The sequence below is a fragment of the Staurois parvus genome, unplaced genomic scaffold (genome assembly GCF_062004578.1).
Source record: "Staurois parvus isolate SC_StPar_1 unplaced genomic scaffold, SC_StPar_1.0 ptg002292l, whole genome shotgun sequence".
NCBI classification, from domain to species: Eukaryota; Metazoa; Chordata; class Amphibia; order Anura; family Ranidae; genus Staurois; species Staurois parvus.
Genome location: NW_028320088.1, coordinates 213,308 through 235,000, shown reverse-complemented (window position 1 = coordinate 235,000; position 21,693 = coordinate 213,308). Strand labels below are relative to the sequence as shown.

At 51.6% G+C, this 21,693-nt stretch overlaps 1 protein-coding gene across 1 annotated transcript in view; it reads right to left on the bottom strand.

Moving 5' to 3' along the window:
- Nucleotides 1–579: 579 nt before the first annotated feature.
- Nucleotides 580–21,693, bottom strand: part of PI4KB (phosphatidylinositol 4-kinase beta) — a gene marked incomplete at its 3' end in the record, with an annotated part of 37,958 nt that continues 16,844 nt past the window's right edge. The window contains exons 4-9 of the mRNA XM_089665662.1: nt 8,570–8,797; nt 7,021–7,248; nt 6,830–6,939; nt 4,108–4,212; nt 3,902–4,025; nt 580–845 (exon numbers count right to left, since the gene is read on the bottom strand). Of these exons, the coding sequence (XP_089521788.1) occupies nt 580–845; nt 3,902–4,025; nt 4,108–4,212; nt 6,830–6,939; nt 7,021–7,248; nt 8,570–8,797 (1,061 nt within the window). The remainder of the gene's footprint in view (nt 846–3,901; nt 4,026–4,107; nt 4,213–6,829; nt 6,940–7,020; nt 7,249–8,569; nt 8,798–21,693) is intronic.

Here is a 21,693-nt window from a genome sequence, read left to right as displayed (position 1 = left end):
GAACAACATATATGATGGCTTCAAACTGATTGGCCTTTGATGTGAACTTGGGATATGAGGGGGCGGAGTCTGTGATTTCCTACCAGTCAAGCTCGCACAGACGCCGCCATTAATATTGCTCTATGAGATATGAGGAGGCGGGGTCTGTGCGAGCTTGAGTCGGTAGGAAATCACAGACTCCGCCCCCTCATATCCCAAGAGCATATTAATGGTGGGCAAAGAAAAAAGAGAAACCTGCCAGTCCTGGCCCAACCTCCTGTAGTGCACCGATCTTTTACCACCACTTTATAGTCCCCCAGACCTGTATCCCTGCCTCCTCCAACCCCCCGGCCTATCCTGGGCACTAAGCCCTCCCTATGTCCAGGGGCGGACTGACAGCTCATGGGGCCCCCCGGGCATAGGGGATCATGGGGCCCCTGTGTCCTTTCCTAAACTCAAAAAAGCCTATGAAAAAGGTACCAGGGGCATTTCATGGGGCCCCTTACTGACCCCGGGCCCTCGAGCCGTGCCTGAGTTTCCAATGGTCAGTCCACCCCTGCCTATGCCCCTCCCCCAGGTGGGTCCCTTGGGATCTCTCACCTGTCTTTGACCTGCAGAAGGTAGCAGACCAGGCAGTACCCGGCACAGCTCTGTACGAAGTTGCGTTGCGCGGTCAGGAAGGCTTCGGTGGTGTAGCTGCCGTGTTCCTGGAGGAAATAATCCAGAAGAGACAGCTGGGACTGCTTCTTCACCTGATGGATGGACACGGCATTGACCACCGGCTCTATCATACCGCTGTCCGCCGAGATCACCAGGATCTTGTATGGCCGGATCCACAGAGGAACACGCTCCGTCTCCCATATGGACTGCAGGAGAGAGGAGATGGAGATTAGTGCAGGACAACAGTCCATTCAGCCTTTGCCTCGTCTGCTGGAATCATCGCCAACCGGGAGGGTGCAATCATTCCCCGCCCTCTGTTACCACACCTCTCCAGTAGAGGGAGCAATCATTCCTCCCCTCCATTACCACACCTCTCCAGCAGAGGGAGCAATCATTCCCCGCCCTCTGTTACCACACCTCTCCAGCAGAGGGAGCAATCATTCCCCGCCCTCCACTACCACACCTCTCCAGCAGAGGGAGCAATCATTCCCCTCCCTCCATTACCACACCTCTCCAGCAGAGGGAGCAATCATTCCTCACCCTCCATTACCACACCTCTCCAGCAGAGGAGCAATCATTCCCCGCCCTCCATTACCACACCTCTCCAGCAGAGGGAGCAATCATTCCCCGCTCTCCATTACCACACCTCTCCAGTAGAGGGAGCAATCATTCCCCGCCCTCCATTACCACACCTCTCCAGCAGAGGGAGCAATCATTCCCCCGCCCTCCATTACCACACCTCTCCAGTAGAGGGAGCAATCATTCCTCCCCTCCATTACCACACCTCTCCAGTAGAGGGAGCAATCATTCCTCCCCTCCATTACCACACCTCTCCAGTAGAGGGAGCAATCATTCCCCGCCCTCCATTACCACACCTCTCCAGCAGAGGGAGCAATCATTCCCCGCCCTCCATTACCACACCTCTCCAGTAGAGGGAGCAGTCATTCCCCGCCCTCCATTACCACACCTCTCCAGTAGAGGGAGCGATCATTCCTCACCCTCCATTACCACACCTCTCTAGTAGAGGGAGCAATCATTCCCCGCCCTCCATTACCACACCTCTCCAGTAGAGGGAGCAATCATTCCCCACCCTCCATTACCACACCTCTCTAGTAGAGGGAGCAATCATTCCCCACCCTCCATTACCACACCTCTCCAGTAGAGGGAGCAGTCATTCCCCGCCCTCCATTACCACACCTCTCCAGTAGAGGGAGCAATCATTCCCCGCCCTCTGTTACCACACCTCTCCAGCAGAGGGAGCAATCATTCCCCGCCCTCCATTACCACACCTCTCCAGCAGAGGGAGCAATCATTCCCCGCTCTCCATTACCACACCTCTCCAGCAGAGGGAGCAATCATTCCCCGCCCTCCATTACCACACCTCTCCAGTAGAGGGAGCAATCATTCCCCGCCCTCCATTACCACACCTCTCCAGTAGAGGGAGCAATCATTCCCCGCCCTCCATTACCACACCTCTCCAGTAGAGGGAGCAATCATTCCTCACCCTCCATTACCACACCTCTCCAGTAGAGGGAGCAATCATTCCTCACCCTCCATTACCACACCTCTCCAGTAGAGGGAGCAATCATTCCCCGTCCTCCGTTACCACACCTCTCCAGCAGAGGGAGCAATCATTCCCCGCCCTCCACTACCACACCTCTCCAGTAGAGGGAGCAATCATTCCCCGCCCTCCACTACCACACCTCTCCAGCAGAGGGAGCAATCATTCCCCGCCCTCTGTTACCACACCTCTCCAGCAGAGGGAGCAATCATTCCCCGCCCTCCACTACCACACCTCTCCAGCAGAGGGAGCAATCATTCCTCACCCTCCATTACCACACCTCTCCTGCAGAGGGAGCAATCATTCCTCACCCTCCACTACCACACCTCTCCAGCAGAGGGAGCAATCATTCCTCATCCTCCATTACCACACCTCTCCAGCAGAGGGAGCAATCATTCCCCGCCCTCTGTTACCACACCTCTCCAGCAGAGGGAGCAATCATTCCCCGCCCTCCACTACCACACCTCTCCAGTAGAGGGAGCAATCATTCCCCTCCCTCTGTTACCACACCTCTCCTGCAGAGGGAGCAATCATTCCTCACCCTCCATTACCACACCTCTCCAGTAGAGGGAGCAATCATTCCCCGCCCTCCACTACCACACCTCTCCAGTAGAGGGAGCAATCATTCCCCGCCCTCCACTACCACACCTCTCCAGCAGAGGGAGCAATCATTCCCCGCCCTCCACTACCACACCTCTCCAGCAGAGGGAGCAATCATTCCCCGCCCTCCACTACCACACCTCTCCAGCAGAGGGAGCGATCACCCCCCTCCATCCATTACCACACCTCTCCAGTAGAGGGAGCAATCATTCCTCACCCTCCATTACCACACCTCTCCAGCAGAGGGAGCAATCATTCCCCGCCCTCCATTACCACACCTCTCCAGTAGAGGGAGCAATCATTCCCCGCCCTCCATTACCACACCTCTCCAGTAGAGGGAGCAATCATTCCCCGCCCTCCATTACCACACCTCTCCAGTAGAGGGAGCAATCATTCCCCGCCCTCCATTACCACACCTCTCCAGTAGAGGGAGCAATCATTCCTCACCCTCCATTACCACACCTCTCCAGTAGAGGGAGCAATCATTCCTCACCCTCCATTACCACACCTCTCCAGCAGAGGGAGCAATCATTCCTCACCCTCCATTACCACACCTCTCCAGTAGAGGGAGCAATCATTCCTCACCCTCCATTACCACACCTCTCCAGTAGAGGGAGCAATCATTCCTCACCCTCCATTACCACACCTCTCCAGTAGAGGGAGCAATCATTCTTCACCCTCCATTACCACACCTCTCCAGCAGAGGGAGCAATCATTCCCCGCTCTCCATTACCACACCTCTCCAGTAGAGGGAGCAATCATTCCCCTCCCTCCATTACCACACCTCTCCAGTAGAGGGAGCAATCATTCCCCGCCCTCCATTACCACACCTCTCCAGTAGAGGGAGCAATCATTCTTCACCCTCCATTACCACACCTCTCCAGTAGAGGGAGCAATCATTCCCCTCCCTCCATTACCACACCTCTCCAGTAGAGGGAGCAATCATTCCCCTCCCTCCATTACCACACCTCTCCAGTAGAGGGAGCAATCATTCCCCTCCCTCCATTACCACACCTCTCCAGTAGAGGGAGCAATCATTCCCCTCCCTCCATTACCACACCTCTCCAGTAGAGGGAGCAATCATTCCCCGCCCCCAATTACCTGCAGCTGTTTGAGGACCTGATAGGCCAGCAGCTCCTGCCTCAGGTCGTCTCCACATTTCACGATGACCGAGAGAAGCCTCCAGTTGGGGAAGTGACCATAGGGGGAGCCCTCGCGGATCCTCCTGCGATACGATAGGTCACGTTAGGTACACACTACAGTCTGGCGCTCATACAAGGCACACTGGCCCCGCCCCCAACACGCACCTGACTTTCTCCTCCCAGGGCTCCTTCAGTGCTACAGCGGACGGGTCCTCGGGATCTCTGCGGAACGTGGTGGGGGTGTGTGCCAGCTGCTCCGACAGTCGCCTCCTGCAGGAGATGCAGAGAAGTTTCAGATCGGTTCTCCCCTTCTACACCCAATTAAAGGAGACCCCCAGAAAATGGGTTCTTCATGTGGAAGGGTCTCCACCACCATTTATATCTACACGGCTCCACCAATGAGAGGAAGACTCTGAGAACCCATCAGATCCCAATGGGGAGGAATCTCCTGCTGGATCTCTATACTGACATGGACGGGGGATGGGTGAGGAACGTAAGGACGCCCCATCATTGGATGGAAATGATCGACCTACAGAGGACTGAATTCACAGACACCCCGAAAATCAAAGTGAAGAAATGATGCAGCAGGCGAGTCCATGAAATGTCATTGCAGCAACTCAGAATGGTCCTCAGTAGTCTGTGTGGCCCCCACGTGCTTGTATGCATGCCTGACAACGTCGGGGGAGGGTCCTAATGAGACCACGGATGGTGTCCTGGGGGATTTCCTCCCAGATCTGGACCAGGACATCACTGAGCTCCTGGACAGTCTGAGGTGCAACCTGGAGGCATCGGATGGACCGAAACATGACATCCCAGAGGGGTTCTATTGGATTTAGGTCAGGCGAGCGTGGGGGCCATTCAATGGTATCAATTCCTTCATCCTCCAGGAACTGCCTGCATACTTTTCCCACATGAGGCCGGGCATTGTCCTGCACCAGGAGGAACACGGGACCCACCGCACCAGGAGGAACCCAGGGCCCACCGCACCAGGAGGAACCCAGGGCCCACCGCACCACGAGGAACCCAGGGCCCACCGCACCACGAGGAACCCAGGGCCCACCGCACCACGAGGAACCCAGGACCCACCGCACCACGAGGAACCCAGGACCCACCGCACCACGAGGAACCCAGGACCCACCGCACCACGAGGAACCCAGGACCCACCGCACCACGAGGAACCCAGGACCCACCGCACCAGGAGGAACCCAGGAACGACCGCAGCAGGAGGAACCCAGGGCCCACCGCACCAGGAGGAACCCAGGGCCCACCGCACCAGGAGGAACCCAGGGCCCACCGCACCAGGAGGAACCCAGGGCCCACCGCACCAGGAGGAACCCAGGGCCCACCGCACCAGGAGGAACCCAGGGCCCACCGCACCAGGAGGAACCCAGGGCCCACCGCACCAGGAGGAACCCAGGGCCCACCGCACCAGGAGGAACCCAGGGCCCACAGCACCAGGAGGAACACAGGACCCACTGCACCAGCATAGGGTCTGACAATGGGTCCAAGGATTTCATCCCCATACCTAATGGCAGTCAGGGGTCCATTGTCTGTCCTGTAGAGGTCTGTGTGTCCCTCCATGGATATGCCTCCCCAGACCATCACTGACCCACCACCAGAATGGTCATGCTGAACCATGTTACAGGCAGCAGAACGTTCTCCACGGCTTCTCCAGACCCTTTCACGTCTGTCACATGTGCTCAGGGGGAACCTGCTCTCATCTGTGAAAAGCACAGGGTGCCAGTGGTGGACCTGCCAATTCTGGGGTTCAATGGCCAATGCCAATCCAGCTCTATGGTACCGCGCAGTGAGCACAGGGCCCACTAGAGGACGTCGGGCCCTCAGACCACCCTCATGAAGTCTGTTTCTGATTGTTTCGTCAGACATTCCCACCAGTGGCCTGCTGGAGGTCATTTTGTAGGGCTCTGGCAGGGCTCATCCTGGTCCTCCTTGTACAAAGGAGCAGATACCGGTCCTGCTGATGGGTTGAGGACCTTCTATGACCCTGTCCAGCTCTCCTAGAGGAACCGCCTGTCTCCCGGAACCTCCTCCATGCTCTCGTCTCCCGGAATCTCCTCCGTGATCTCGTCTCCCGGAATCTCCTCCGTGATCTCGTCTCCCGGAATCTCCTCCGTGATCTCGTCTCCCGGAATCTCCTCCGTGATCTCGTCTCCCGGAATCTCCTCCGTGATCTCGTCTCCCGGAATCTCCTCCGTGATCTCGTCTCCCGGAATCTCCTCCGTGATCTCGTCTCCGGGAATCTCCTCCGTGATCTCGTCTCCCGGAATCTCCTCCGTGATCTCGTCTCCCGGAATCTCCTCCGTGCTCTCGTCTCCCGGAATCTCCTCCGTGCTCTCGTCTCCCGGAATCTCCTCCGTGCTCTCGTCTCCCGGAATCTCCTCCATGCTCTTGAGACTGTGCTGGGAGACACAGCAAACCTTCTGGCAATGGCAGGTATTGATGTGCCATCCTGGAGGAGTTGGACTGCCTGTACAACCTCTGTAGGGTCCAGGTATGGCCTCATGCTACCAGCAATGACACTGACCCGAGCCAAATGCAAACTAGTGAAAAACAGTCAGAAAAGAGGAGTAGGGAAAACAATTTCACCTGTAAAACCATTCCTGTTTTGGGGGTCGTCTCACTGTTGCCCATCTAGTGCACCTGTTGGTGATTTCATGAACACCAACGCAGCTGAAACTGGTTACCACCCCCCTCTGCTACTTACCTGACCAGATCCAGATCCCAGGAAGTTCATGGACTTGATGCGACTCGGATTACAAAGACGTCCTTTCATTTCTTTGAGCCGTGTATTATAAAGGTCGAAGTGCTCTGGTTGGCTGAAGACCCCTAGAGTTGGCCACCTACCGTCCAAGCTTGGTTCACTCACCGGATGTCCCCGGCAGCGATAAAGACGGGCTCCTTGCTCTCCTGGCTGGTGATACTGTCCACAGAGAACTGGGAGATGTTATCGCAGCTGTTGGTGTGAAGTTCGGGAAGCTGGAGGACAAGAGAGAACATTCCGGGGATGAGAACCCACAATGGGCAATCGGGGACCTGACTCTACGGGGAGCCACTCACCTCTACCTGCAGCTCGCCGATGTCGTCCACCGACCAGGCCTCGTCGTCGTTGTCGTAATTGGGCACCGTCGTGAAGCTGCTGGCTCTCTGCTCGTGAGTGATGCCGCACTCCGGAAGATTCTCCACCGAGCGCGTGCTGCGGATGCGGTTCTCGGGAATGCGGGTCGGGACCATAGATGTCTCGAAGTTCTCACACTCAAGAACCTCCACGTAGATCAAATATGGAGCCTACAAGGAGAACTTCTAAATGGTGATAGGCTCTGGTTTGTGTCTCTGCCCCTCCCACAATGGGGAGATTTCCCTCCAGTAGGTTTGTGTCTCTGCCCCTCCCACAATGGGGAGATTTCCCCCCAGTAGGTTTGTGTCTCTGCCCCTCCCACAATGGGGAGATTTCCCAACAGTAGGTTTGTCTCTCTGCCCCTCCCACAATGGGGCAATTTCCCCTAGTAGTTGGTTTCTCTGTCCCTCCCACAATGGGGAGATTTCCCTCCAGTAGTTTGTGTCTCTGCCCCTCCCACAATGGGGAGATTTCCCTCCAGTAGTTTGTCTCTGCCCCTCCCACAATGGGGAGATTTCCCTACAGTAGTTTGTGTCTCTGCCCCTCCCACAATGGGGAGATTTCTCCATAGTAGGTTTGTGTCTCTGCCCCTCCCACAATGGGGAGATTTCTCCATAGTCGGTTTGTGTCTCTGCCCCTCCCACAATGGGGAGATTTCTCCATAGTAGGTTTGTGTCTCTGCCCCGCCCACAGTGGGGAGATTTCCTCCCAGTAGTTTGTCTCTGCCCCTCCCACAATGGGGAGATTTCCCTACAGTAGTTTGTGTCTCTGCCCCTCCCACAATGGGGAGATTTCTCCATAGTAGGTTTGTGTCTCTGCTCCTCCCACAATGGGTAGATTTTCTCCAGTAGGTTTGTGTCTCTGCCCCTCCCACAATGGGGAGATTTCCCTCCACTAGTTTGTGTCTCTGCCCCTCCCACAATGGGGAATTTCCCCCAGTAGTTGTGTCTCTGCCCCTCCCACAATGGGGAGATTTCCCCCCACTAGTTTGCGTCTCTGCCCCTCCCACAATGAGATTACCCCCCAGTAGTTTGTCTCTGCCCCTCCCACAATGGGGAGATTTCTCCCAGTAGTTTGTGTCTCTGCCCCTCCCACAATGGGGAGATTTCCTCCCAGTAGTTTGTGTCTCTGCCCCTCCCACAATGGGGAGATTATCCCCCAGTAGTTTGTGTCTCTGCCCCTCCCACAATGGGGAATTTCCCCCAGTAGTTGTGTCTCTGCCCCTCCCACAATGGGGAGATTTCCCTCCAGTAGTTTGTGTCTCTGCCCCTCCCACAATGGGGAGATTTCTCTCCAGTAGTTTGTGTCTCTGCCCCTCCCACAATGGGGAATTTCCCCCAGTATTTTGTGTCTCTGCCCCTCCCACAATGGGGAATTTCCCCCAGTAGTTGTGTCTCTGCTCCTCCCACAATGGGGGACCCTGCTTTGCGTGTTTGGTGAACCCCCTTGTGTATCACACGTGAACGCCCTCCGAGGCTCCGCCCCACGCACCTTGTCCTTGGAGTTGAGCACGACGGCCTGCGTGTGAGGGATGCGCACCACGTGGTGGTCGAAGCCGGCGGTGGGCAGCCAGACGCGGGCCGGCAGCTTGTGGTTCAGCAGGGACAGTTCGGAGATGAGCCGGTGAGTCTTCTGCTCCTTGGTGGGCAGGGTGGCAAGCCTTTTCCCGATAGACATGAGAGACTTGATGAACTCCCGCTCCGGGGCCAGTCTGACGGGCTGCCGGGGGCCAAAGGCAAAACAGGTTCAAAAGCATTCGCCATCACGCCCCTCCCCCCCTCCAAGCTCATGTCAGGACCCTTCCACCATCTACAACACCCACCAAAAGCCTTGGTCTGCAATATGAACTGTCTGGGTGGCCTGGTGTCCTCTCCCTCATACTACACTGAAAGATGGACAGGGAAACCTCTTACGGGGTCGCCATGTTCCAGAATAAGCCCCCCCCCAAAGGGAGATCGCTCAGTAACAACTCCTACTCGCAAAAGACCCGTTCTTCAGCTTGAAGAATCCCTTCCTATCACTCTTACTGTAATGAACCCTTTACTACAGCTCTTACCATGAAGAACCCTTTACTACTGCTATTACTGTTAAGAACCTCTTCTACCTTACTGTAAAGAATCCCTTCTTCCAGTCCTATTGTAAAGGACCCCTTTATCACAGCTCTTACCATGAAGAACCCTTTACTACAGCTCTTACCATGAAGAACCCTTTACTACAGCTCTTACCATGAAGAACCCTTTACTACAACTCTTACCATGAAGAACCCTTTACTACAACTCTTACCATGAAGGAACCTTTACTACAGCTCTTATCATGAAGAACCCTTTACTAATGCTATTACTGTAAAGAACCTCTTCTACCTTACTGTAAAGAACCCCTTCTTCCACTCCTATTGTAAAGAACCACTTTATTACAGCTCTTACCATGAAGAACCCTTTACTATTGCTATTACTGTAAAGAACCTCTTATACCTTACTGTAAAGAACCCTTCTTCCACTCCTATCGTAAAAAAACCCTTCCTAACGCTCTTACTGTAAACAACTCGTTTACTACAGCTCTTACTATAAAGAACCTCTTCTACTAGCTTGCTGGAAAGAAACCCTTCTACCACTTTTATCGAAAATAATCCCTTTATTACAGCTATTACTATGAATAACTCTTTACTATCACTCTTATTGTAAAGAACCCCTTCCTCTACCTTACTGTATGGAACTCCTTATTCCTCTCATTGTAAAGAACCCCTTCCTTTCGCTCTTACTGTAAAGAACCCCTTCCTATCGCTCTTACTGTAAAGAACCCCTTCCTATCGCTCTTACTGTAAAGAACATCTTCCTATCGCTCTTGCTGCGAAGAACCCCTTCCTATCGCTCTTACTGCAAAGAACCCCTTCCTATCGCTCTTGCTGCGAAGAACCCCTTCCTATCGCTCTTGCTGCGAAGAACCCCTTCCTATCGCTCTTGCTGCGAAGAACCCCTTCCTGTTCCTTACTGTATGGAACTCCCCGGTGAGGACATTTACCAAGGTACGACGACACCTTCCCCAGCACCCTGATTACCCACAATCCACTTCAAAACCACCACCGAGGACCTACCAGGAGACAGCATCCTGCGCTCAGCACAAGGACACTCCAACCAATCACAGGCCACCAACCAACCTCCCATCATCCAATCACACGTTTTATTGAAAGTGAAGCATGGACAGAGCCGGGCGGGGTTAGAGGTTCTGCTATGGTGTCCCCATTGAGGAGATGCGCCTTCGGTTCTTGTCCTGGTGACCATGCAGGAAGTGAGAGGGTCTCCTCAATGGGGGGGGGGGGGGGTAATAATACGAATCGGAAAGATCTAACCCGGGCCAACTCTATCCAGGGTTCAATGATTTTAGAACAGAAAATCTGAGGAACACCAACACCGATCGCCCCATCTGATCACACCCGGGACCTGTAGCTGGTCGGTGGTCACATTCAGCTGGACTTGTTCTGGAACATTGAAGATATTTCGTTGCTTCTCCAAAACACGTCTGAGGCGTGTCCAGAGCACGCCCCAACCTTCATATCTAACGGGCACCGCCACCTCCATCCAATCACCATGGAAGGTGTCAAGGCAGATGTTGATTGTCCCAAGGACAGGACGGGAGGTGTGGAAGTTGTGGAACCCTCTAGTTAGGTTGTCCCACCCTAAGGTCTCTGCATAGGTGCTGACCCTTCTAGTCATGGCTGAAGATGGAAATTGGTAGATTGCTGGGTGGAGAAGACGGCACTACACGTGGAAGACCGATGGTGTAGAAGGCTCCCATCGTTGTTCGGGAAAGGTTGGTTCCAGTTGGATGTAGATGGCCCATTTCACGCCTCTTACAAACAAGTCGTCATCTCTGTCCAAAATGTGACTTCACTGGTCTCAAAAGAATGGACGGGACAAGATTCATCTGTTCTCCGACACTTCGAGGAAAAGGGACTTTTTGTGGCGCTCTCCTACATTTCATGGAAAAGGGACATTCTTTTGAGGCGCTCTCCTACATTTCATGGAAAAGGAACTTTCTTTTGAGGCGCTCTCCTACATTTCATGGAAAAGGGACATGCTTTTGAGGAGCTCTCCTACGTTTCGTAGAAAAGGGACATGCTTTTGAGGCGCTCTCCTACATTTCATGGAAAAGGAACATTCTTCTGAGGCATTCTCCTACATTTCATGGAAAAGGGACATTCTTCTGAGGCATTCTCCTACATTTCATGGAAAAGGAACTTTCTTTTGAGGCGCTCTCCTACATTTCGTGGAAAAGGAACTTTCTTTTGAGGCGCTCTCCTACATTTCATGGAAAAGGAACTTTCTTTTGAGGCGCTCTCCTACATTTCGTGGAAAAGGAACTTTCTTTTGAGGCGCTCTCCTACATTTCGTGGAAAAGGGACATTCTTTTGAGGAGCTCTCCTACATTTCGTGGAAAAGGGACATGCTTTTGAGGAGCTCTCCTACATTTCGTGGAAAAGGGACATGCTTTTGAGGAGCTCTCCTACATTTCATGGAAAAGGAACTTTCTTTTGAGGCGCTCTCCTACATTTCATGGAAAAGGAACATTCTTCTGAGGCATTCTCCTACATTTCATGGAAAAGGAACTTTCTTTTGAGGCGCTCTCCTACATTTCATGGAAAAGGAACTTTCTTTTGAGGCGCTCTCCTACATTTCGTGGAAAAGGAACTTTCTTTTGAGGCGCTCTCCTACATTTCATGGAAAAGGAACTTTCTTTTGAGGCGCTCTCCTACATTTCGTGGAAAAGGAACTTTCTTTTGAGGCGCTCTCCTACATTTCGTGGAAAAGGGACATGCTTTTGAGGAGCTCTCCTACATTTCATGGAAAAGGAACTTTCTTTTGAGGCGCTCTCCTACATTTCATGGAAAAGGAACATTCTTCTGAGGCATTCTCCTACATTTCATGGAAAAGGAACTTTCTTTTGAGGCGCTCTCCTACATTTCGTGGAAAAGGAACTTTCTTTTGAGGCGCTCTCCTACATTTCATGGAAAAGGAACTTTCTTTTGAGGCGCTCTCCTACATTTCGTGGAAAAGGAACTTTCTTTTGAGGCGCTCTCCTACATTTCGTGGAAAAGGAACTTTCTTTTGAGGCGCTCTCCTACATTTCGTGGAAAAGGGACATGCTTTTGAGGAGCTCTCCTACATTTCGTGGAAAAGGGACATGCTTTTGAGGAGCTCTCCTACATTTTGTGGAAAAGGGACATTCTTTTGAGGCGCTCTCCTACATTTCGTGGAAAAGGGACATGCTTTTGAGGAGCTCTCCTACATTTCATGGAAAAGGGACATGCTTTTGAGGCGCTCTCCTACGTTTCATGGAAAAGGGGCATTCTTTTGAGGCACTCTCCTACGTTTCATGGAAAAGGGGCATTCTTTTGAGGCACTCTCCTACACTTCGAGGAAAAGGGACATTCTTTTGAGGCGCTCTCCTACATTTCATGGAAAAGGAACTTTTTTTTGAGGCGCTCTCCTACATTTCATGGAAAAGGAACTTTCTTTTGAGGCGCTCTCCTACATTTCGTGGAAAAGGGGCATGCTTTTGAGGCGTTCTCCTACATTTTGTGGAAAAGGGACATGCTTTTGAGGAGCTCTCCTACATTTTGTGGAAAAGGGACATGCTTGAGGCGCTCTCCTACATTTCATGGAAAAGGAACTTTCTTTTGAGGCGCTCTCCTACATTTCGTGGAAAAGGGACATGCTTTTGAGGAGCTCTCCTACATTTCATGGAAAAGGGGCATTCTTTTGAGGCGCTCTCCTACACTTCGAGGAAAAGGGACATTCTTTTGAGGCGCTCTCCTACATTTCATGGAAAAGGAACTTTCTTTTGAGGCGCTCTCCTACATTTCATGGAAAAGGAACTTTCTTTTGAGGCGCTCTCCTACATTTCATGGAAAAGGAACTTTCTTTTGAGGCGCTCTCCTACATTTCGTGGAAAAGGGACATGCTTTTGAGGCGTTCTCCTACATTTTGTGGAAAAGGGACATGCTTTTGAGGAGCTCTCCTACATTTTGTGGAAAAGGGACATGCTTTTGAGGCGCTCTCCTACGTTTCATGGAAAAGGAACTTTCTTTTGAGGCGCTCTCCTACATTTTGTGGAAAAGGGACATGCTTTTGAGGCGCTCTCCTACATTTCGTGGAAAAGGGACATTCTTTTGAGGCGCTCTCCTACATTTCGTGGAAAAGGGGCATTCTTTTGAGGCGCTCTCCTACATTTTGTGGAAAAGGGGCATTCTTTTGAGGTGCTCTCCTATGCTTCATGGAAAAAGGGACATTCTTTTGAGGCGTTCTACATTTAAAGGAAAAAGGACCATTCTTCTGAGGTGTTCTCCTGCATTTCATGGAAAAGGGGAATTCTTTTTAGGTGTTTTCCTGCAATTCAAGGAAAAGGAACATTCTTCTGAGGTGTTCTCCAACACTTTGAGGAAAAGGGACATTCTTTGAGATGCTCTTTTACACGTCAAGGAAAAGGGACATTCTGTTGGAGTATTTCCCAATACTTCAAGGAAAAAAAACACATCCTTTTGAGGTGTTCTCCTACATTTCATGGAAAGTGGCCATTCTTCTAAGTTGTTCTCTGGCACTTTGAGAACAAGGGCCATTCTTCTGAGGTGTTCTCCAATACCATGAGGAAAAGGGCCATTCTTCTGAGGTGCTCTCCGACACCATGAGGAATCGGGCCATTCTTCTGAGGTGTTCTCCGACACCATGAGGAAACGGGCCATTCTTCTGAGGTGTTCTCCAATACCATGAGGAAAAGGGCCATTCCTCTGAGGTGCTCTCCGATACCATGAGGAATCGGGCCATTCTTCTGAGGTGCTCTTCGACACCATGAGGAATCGGGCCATTCTTCTGAGGTGTCCTCCGATACCATGAGGAAACGGGCCATTCTTCGAGGTGTTCTCCGATACCATGAGAACAAGGGCCATTCTTCTGAGGTGTTCTTCGATACCATGAGGAAATGGGCCATTCTTCTGAGGTGTTCTCCCATACCATGAGGAAACGGGCCATTCTTCTGAGGTGTTCTCCCATACCATGAGGAAACGGGCCATTCTTCTGAGGTGTTCTCTGATACTATGAGGAAACGGGCCATTCTTCTGAGGTGTTCTCCCATACCATGAGGAAACGGGCCATTTTTCTGAGGTGTTCTCCCATACCATGACGAAACGGGCCATTCTTCTGAGGTGTTCTCCGATACCATGAGGAAAAGGGCCATTCTTCTGAGGTGCTCTCCGATACCATGAGGAAAAGGGCCATTCTTCTGAGGTGTTCTCCCATACCATGAGGAAAAGGGCCATTCTTCTGAGGTGTTCTCCCATACCATGAGGAAAAGGGCCATTCTTCTGAGGTGTTCTCCCATACCATGAGGAAAAGGGCCATTCTTCTGAGGTGTTCTCCCATACCATGAGGAAACGGGCCATTCTTCTGAGGTGTTCTCCCATACCATGAGAACAAGGGCCATTCTTCTGAGGTGTTCTTCGATACCATGAGGAAAAGGGCCATTCTTCTGAGGTGTTCTCCGATGCCATGAGAACAAGGGCCATTCTTCTGAGGTGTTCTCCGATACCACGAGAACAAGGGCCATTCTTCTGAGGTGTTCTCCCATACCATGAGGAAACGGGCCATTCTTCTGAGGTGTTCTCTGATACTATGAGGAAACGGGCCATTCTTCTGAGGTGTTCTCCCATACCATGAGGAAACGGGCCATTCTTCTGAGGTGTTCTCCCATACCATGACGAAACGGGCCATTCTTCTGAGGTGTTCTCCGATGCCATGAGGAAAAGGGCCATTCTTCTGAGGTGCTCTCCGATACCATGAGGAAAAGGGCCATTCTTCTGAGGTGTTCTCCGATACCATGAGGAAAAGGGCCATTCTTCTGAGGTGTTCTCCGATACCATGAGGAAAAGGGCCATTCTTCTGAGGTGTTCTCCCATACCATGAGGAAAAGGGCCATTCTTCTGAGGTGTTCTCCCATACCATGAGGAAAAGGGCCATTCTTCTGAGGTGTTCTCCCATACCATGAGGAAACGGGCCATTCTTCTGAGGTGTTCTCCGATACCATGAGAACAAGGGCCATTCTTCTGAGGTGTTCTTCGATACCATGAGGAAAAGGGCCATTCTTCTGAGGTGTTCTCCGATGCCATGAGAACAAGGGCCATTCTTCTGAGGTGTTCTTCGATACCATGAGGAAAAGGGCCATTCTTCTGAGGTGTTCTCCGATGCCATGAGAACAAGGGCCATTCTTCTGAGGTGTTCTTTGATACCATGAGGAAATGGGCCATTCTTCTGAGGTGTTCTCCCATACCATGAGGAAACGGGCCATTCTTCTGAGGTGTTCTCCCATACCATGAGGAAACGGGCCATTCTTCTGAGGTGTTCTCCCATACCATGAGGAAACGGGCCATTCTTCTGAGGTGTTCTCCGATACCACGAGAACAAGGGCCATTCTTCTGAGGTGTTCTTCGATACCATGAGGAAATGGGCCATTCTTCTGAGGTGTTCTCCCATACCATGAGGAAACGGGCCATTCTTCTGAGGTGTTCTCCCATACCATGAGGAAACGGGCCATTCTTCTGAGGTGTTCTCTGATACTATGAGGAAACGGGCCATTCTTCTGAGGTGTTCTCCCATACCATGAGGAAACGGGCCATTCTTCTGAGGTGTTCTCCCATACCATGACGAAACGGGCCATTCTTCTGAGGTGATCTCTGATACCATGAGGAAAAGGGACATTATTTTCAGGCGCACATATTGGACAAACAGGAGAATTGGATTAAAAGTGGCATGAAAGTGTTCATCTATGTCAAAATGGAACCACCACCATTGAACAGGGGTGGAGGTCTTCAACGCCATTTGTCTTCCACTTATAATGCCATTTGAACGTCTCTAACAATTTACACCTTCAGCTCATAAATTCAGTTAGTAGCACCCATGCATACTTCCTCACAGAAGAAGGCCAGTTGAATGAGACTAACAAATACCAGATACACCATGAACCTGGATCAAGGAGAACCTTCACAAACACGAAGTGGGATTAGTCCCCTCCCCCCTCCCCATGATTTCATTAGTGCAGAGAGGAAAATGTTAAAAGCATTGACAGTGGTGCCCTCTACATGCAAGGAGGACAAACTAATTTGATTCCACCCATTTTCCTGTTGAAATGTTCTCCACCGAAGCGCACCGCAGTCCATGGATCGCCTAGGAAGCCTCCAAAACTGGGCCTCCAAAACTGGCCATCACCATGCATTCCGTTTGTACAATTTACTTCAGATCTACCAAGAGCCACGTGCTATGAAAGCCCGCTTGGAGTTTGGTTAGGCTTCTACCACATGCATTTGGTGGATTTGAAAAGGTTGTATAAAGATTGTAGAGATTGCAGTGGATGTGGCCAAGATTTGACTTCTGATTGGCTGATCAAAAAAAAAAAAAAAAAGAAAAAAGGAGAATGGAGGAGGGACAAGACGTTTTGCAGTTGTATCTATTCCAACAAAGATTTCAGGAACTAAAAACTTGAAAAAAACAAGAACAAAAAGTGAGCGGCGATGTTAGTAGCCTTGGACATGGCCGCTTCTCCACCCGAGTCTGGTGGCCACTGATGAAAGTGTTCTTATGAATGGCAATACAGGGCCACCAAAAACCAACAATTAGGACACAAAGCAAAAAAAAAGGGACAAATGACAGACGATAATTGGCCGCCAGTTGGGGCACACAGAGGACAAGACAATGACGGGACACACTGAAGATAGGAAGGAGAGGAGTTACATCGGGAGGATCATCGGAGACCAAACCTTCATCATTGGAATCAAAGGAGGAGCAGCATTTCCTCTGAGAGGCCGCCATCTTTGCAGGACACGGCTGGGATTAGAGCTCACGGGAAATTGGTGGGTTATTAGGGGGGAGCCAAGTGGACGCACCCAGGGGAGGGAAATTCTCATAACTACCCAACCGGCTGTGCTGACCATCACTTAGAGATAGCATGGACACCACACTTCAGTTTCAGATACCATGGTGAAGGGTTAGAAGCCTCCATCATGCTTCAATTTCCTACATTTCATGGAAAAGGGACATGTTTTTGAGGCGCTCTCCTACATTTCATGGAAAAGGGACATGCTTTTGAGGCATTCTCCTACATTTCATGGAAAAGGGACATGTTTTTGAGGCGCTCTCCTACATTTCATGGAAAAGGGACATGCTTTTGAGGCGCTCTCCTACATTTCATGGAAAAGGGACATGCTTTTGAGGCGCTCTCCTACATTTCATGGAAAAGGGACATGCTTTTGAGGCGCTCTCCTACATTTCATGGAAAAGGGACATGCTTTTGAGGCACTCTCCTACATTTCATGGAAAGGAGGCATTCTTTTGAGGCGCTCTCCTACATTTCATGGAAAGGAGGCATTCTTTTGAGGCGCTCTCCTACATTTCATGGGAAAGGAGGCATTCTTTTGAGGCGCTCTCCTACATTTCATGGAAAAGGGACATGCTTTTGAGGCGCTCTCCTACATTTCATGTTAAAGGGACATGCTTTTGAGGCGCTCTCCTACATTTCATGGAAAAGGGACATGCTTTTGAGGCGCTCTCCTACATTTCATGGAAAAGGGACATGCTTGAGGCGCTCTCCTACATTTCATGGAAAAGGGACATGCTTTGAGGCGCTCTCCTACATTTCATGGAAAAGGGACATGCTTTTGAGGCGCTCTCCTACATTTCATGGAAAAGGGGCATTCTTTTGAGGCGCTCTCCTACATTTCATGGAAAAGGGACATGCTTTGAGGCGCTCTCCTACATTTCATGGAAAAGGGACATGCTTTTGAGGCGCTCTCCTACATTTCATGGAAAAGGGACATGCTTTTGAGGCGCTCTCCTACATTTCATGGAAAAGGGGCATTCTTTTGAGGCGCTCTCCTACATTTCATGGAAAAGGGACATGCTTTGAGGCGCTCTCCTACATTTCATGGAAAAGGGACATGCTTTTGAGGCGCTCTCCTACATTTCATGGAAAAGGGGCATTCTTTTGAGGCGCTCTCCTACATTTCATGGAAAAGGGACATGCTTTTGAGGCGCTCTCCTACATTTCATGGAAAAGGGGCATTCTTTTGAGGCGCTCTCCTACATTTCATGGAAAGGAGGCATGCTTTTGAGGCGCTCTCCTACATTTCATGGAAAAGGGACATGCTTTTGAGGCGCTCTCCTACATTTCATGGAAAAGGGACATGCTTTTGAGGCGCTCTCCTACATTTCATGGAAAAGGGACATGCTTTTGAGGCGCTCTCCTACATTTCATGGAAAGGGGGCATTCTTTTGAGGCGCTCTCCTACATTTCATGGAAAGGGGGCATTCTTTTGAGGCACTCTCTTGGCCTTGGTGGCCATTTTCCAGGTGATAGGAAGTCTAAAACACTTGAGCAGGAAATGAGCAGAAATCTACCAAACAGGGAAGAAGAGAATTCCCTCAGTTTGGAGACAATCCCTCGCACTTCCTATTGGATCTCCGGGACAGTTAGTCACGGCAAACCTCCCCAAATGGACACAGAGAGCGCTCTGACCCCACCAGAGACTCTAGTTGGTGTCTCAGCATGGCTAAGCCAGACTCTGGCTGAGGGAACCATCCGAGGTGGAGAGGGCCACGTTACTGCCGTGGACTCCATACACAGCCCTGTACATGAGGACAAAGATTGTTTATGTCATTTCCTACAAATTCTACACATCGATTTGCCTTCCCACGGCCAAGGTGGCGTACACTACCTGTGCTCGCAAGCGGTCATGCGGTCACGGCATGCGCGGTGGGCGGAGGTGCGGGAAAGGGGGGAGGGCACAAGACAGGAAACACAAAACACACGACTTGCAGCTATTGGCCAGTGGGCAGCCATGGTGATACGTACAATGAAAGCCGTGGATTCGGGCTCTACGGGTGAACTACTCACTGAATCGGATCGAACGCTCATTGGGCCTTGGTGCCAAGTGGGTCAACGGTGAGCCCTCCCCCCATACAGAGCCACACGACTACAACTCCCAGAATGCTCTGGGTGCACAGGGAAAGGGTCCGAGAGGAGTCTCTAAAAATTAAAAAGGAGTTCAGACCGGATCAGCCGACTCAAAATGCAGCGAACGATTGAATATTCGCCCCGTGTGGCCGGCTGTTAGCAGCACAAGGACAATATAAGGGGTCCCGGAACGTGGGGTCCCGGAACGTGGGTTCCTCCCCCAAGGACCATGCGGTGTACTTGCAAATTGCCACCCATAGACACCCCCCTCTCCCCAAGGTCAGGACAAGATGGCGGCATGAATAATAATCGCTCAGATGTTGGTAATGTGATACAGATTCAGTGAGTAGACACACAAGACAATGATGGGGCCACATTCACAAATATCGGGGTCACACTGCGGTATACAGACCCCCACTATCCCCAATAACTGGGAATGGGGGGGGCTATTCTCCCCGGGGTGCCATGATCCCACTGACACCAATGATTTGGAGGGTAATCTTCACTGGAGGGCCACTACCCACTGACACCATTGATTTAGGGGCTATTCTCCCATTGGGGCAACTATCCCACTGACACCAATAATTCAGGGGCTATTCTCTCCTGAGGGCCACTATCCCACTGACACTGATTTGGGTGGTAATGTCCCGGGTGGGGGGGGGTACTATCCCACGGACACCAATACTTTGGGGGCTATTCTTCCATGGGGGCAACTGTCCCACTGACACCAATGATTTGGGGGTCTCTATTCCACCGACACCAACAAACTGGAGGGGGTATTCTCTGCTAAGACCATTATCCGACTGACACCAATGATTTGGGGGGCAATCTTCCCAGTGGTGGGGGCACTATTGCACTGATTTGGGGGCTATTCACCCATTGGGAGGGCCACTATCCCACTGACACCAATAATTTGGGGAGTAATCTTCCCTGGGGGGGCCCACTACCCACTCACCATTGATTTGGGGGCTATTGTCCCGCTGACACCAGTGATCTGGGGGTCTCTATTCCACTGACATGAACAAATTGGAGGAGGTATTCTCTTCTAGGATCACTTACCCACTGACACCAATGATGTGGGGGGGTAATCTTCCCTGGGGGCCACTATCCCACTGACTTGGGGGCTATTCTCCTATTGGGGGCCTTTATCCCACTGACACCAATAATTTGGGGGCTATTCTTCACTTACCCACTGACACCAATGATTTGGGGTGTAATCTTCTCGATGGGCCACTATCCCACTGACTTGGGGGCTATTCTCCCATTGGGGGCCACTATCCCACTGACTTGGGGGCTATTCTCCCATTGGGGGCCACTATCCCACTGACTTGGGGGCTATTCTCCCATTAGGGGCCACTATCCCACTGACTTGGGGGCTATTCTCCCATTGGGGGCCACTATCCCACCGACACAAATAATTTGGGGTGTAATCTTCTCTATGGGCCACTATCCCACTGACACCAATGATTTGGGGTGTAATCTTCTCTATGGGCCACTATCCCACTGACTTGGGGGCTATTCTCCCATTAGGGGCCACTATCCCACTGACTTGGGGGCTATTCTCCCATTGGGGGCCACTATCCCACCGACACAAATAATTTAAGGGCTATTCTTCCCTGGGGGCCACTATCCCACTGACACCAATGATTTGGGGTATAATCTTCTCTATGGGCCACTATCCCACTGACTTGGGGGCTATTCTCCCATTGGGGGCCACTATCCCACTGACACCAATAATTTGGGGGCTATTCTTCCCTGGGGGCCACTATCCCACTGACACCAATGATTTGGGGGGCTATGTTCCCTGCATTAGAACCTCCGCCAGCTTTTTCTCGCAGTGTCCCCCCCCGCTGGGGAGGTTCACCCTCGGTTTGTCCTGGTGTCACAGAGACAATCCTCCACCAAGCACTGGGATCCTCAGGGGAGGGGACATAGAAGACACGCCCAGATGTGCAAAACATTTTTCTATTCTCCTTCCTGCAGAAATGTTTACATTTTAGTTCCTGAAACGTTAACATCCGTATTTGTGAATGTTCCGCGGGATGGCGGTCGTGTGATGCGCCCGCTGCGGCGGCGCCGTTTTGCAGACATGCAAGGGGGAGGGGCGGAGAGTCAGCTTTGGGGAGGGTTTTTTTTTTATTCCCTCCCTCTTAAACTGTAACTCCACCTGGAACACATTGGCCCGGCGCTCTGCGAACCTTGTTTTAAAACTTGTCTCTTATATGTATACAGGCTCTGGAAGTATTCCCGGGGTGGGGGTGGGGTGGGGGGGATTCTATTGGAAAAACACTGCGTGAGCGGCCCTGGATCAACATTTATCAGGACAGATACTTCAAGAGCCTGCACTGAGAGAAGTGATAGGTCACAGAGTGATCAGAACATATCAGTGGGAGGAGGCGGAGTTACACTTTAAAAAGGTCAATCCGCCCAGAACTGGTATTCCGGCTTTAAGTGATCACGCCCCCACCCGCCCCTCCCCGGACCCCGTCAGTGACATCTCCTTTGTCGGCTTTTCTTTTGGAAAGGTCAAACGGCCGGGGCGTGGCCGTGGAGGGAGGGCCGGCCAACCCGGCTGCGGCGGCAGAGCCGACCAAACCAGCCGCGGCCATGGAGGGCCAGCCAAA